Consider the following 467-nt stretch of genomic DNA (forward strand, 5'->3'; position numbering starts at 1 on the left):
CCCGGGGCTGCCTGCCAGCCTCCCCCGCCCCCCCAGCCCCACCCCCACCTGCTCGGGCAGGAGCTGCTGGTGCCACAAGGGGTCTTGCCCACGGCCCCTGCCCTGGGTGCTAGCACCCTGGTGTCTGCTGGCAGGAGGTGGGAAGGGGGGGAACCTCCACTCAACCTGCCTGTGCACGTGGGGTTGGGGACCCCAGCTGCTGGGACGATGACCCAAACCAGGCCCGCATGGGGGGGGTGGGGACCTCAGGACCTGGGCAGCCCGGCCTGGGCCCCAGGCACTATGGCCGCTCACCATCTTGTTCTCGCTGACCCTCTCGGTGGCCTGGATGGGCCGGTCCAGGCTGGGCTTGCCGATGTACACGTCCTGGGTGTGCGGGTAGCTGGCCAGCAGGCGCAGCAGGGCCCACACGTTCACGTAGTTGTCATCGTCCACGTGGCAGAACCACCTGCGGGCGGGCGGGCGAG

General features: G+C 70.7%; 1 protein-coding gene across 1 annotated transcript in view; it reads right to left on the minus strand.

The window, feature by feature from the left end:
- Window positions 1-462, minus strand: part of LFNG (LFNG O-fucosylpeptide 3-beta-N-acetylglucosaminyltransferase) — a gene marked incomplete at its 5' end in the record, with an annotated part of 1,616 nt that extends 1,154 nt beyond the window's left edge. The window contains 2 exons of the mRNA XM_014530981.1: window positions 49-117; window positions 295-462. Coding sequence (XP_014386467.1) covers window positions 49-117; window positions 295-462 — 237 coding nt within the window. The remainder of the gene's footprint in view (window positions 1-48; window positions 118-294) is intronic.
- Between the last annotated feature and the right edge of the window lie 5 nt (window positions 463-467).

The sequence above is a fragment of the Myotis brandtii genome, unplaced genomic scaffold (assembly GCF_000412655.1).
Source record: "Myotis brandtii unplaced genomic scaffold, ASM41265v1 scaffold786, whole genome shotgun sequence".
Taxonomy (NCBI): Eukaryota; Metazoa; Chordata; class Mammalia; order Chiroptera; family Vespertilionidae; genus Myotis; species Myotis brandtii.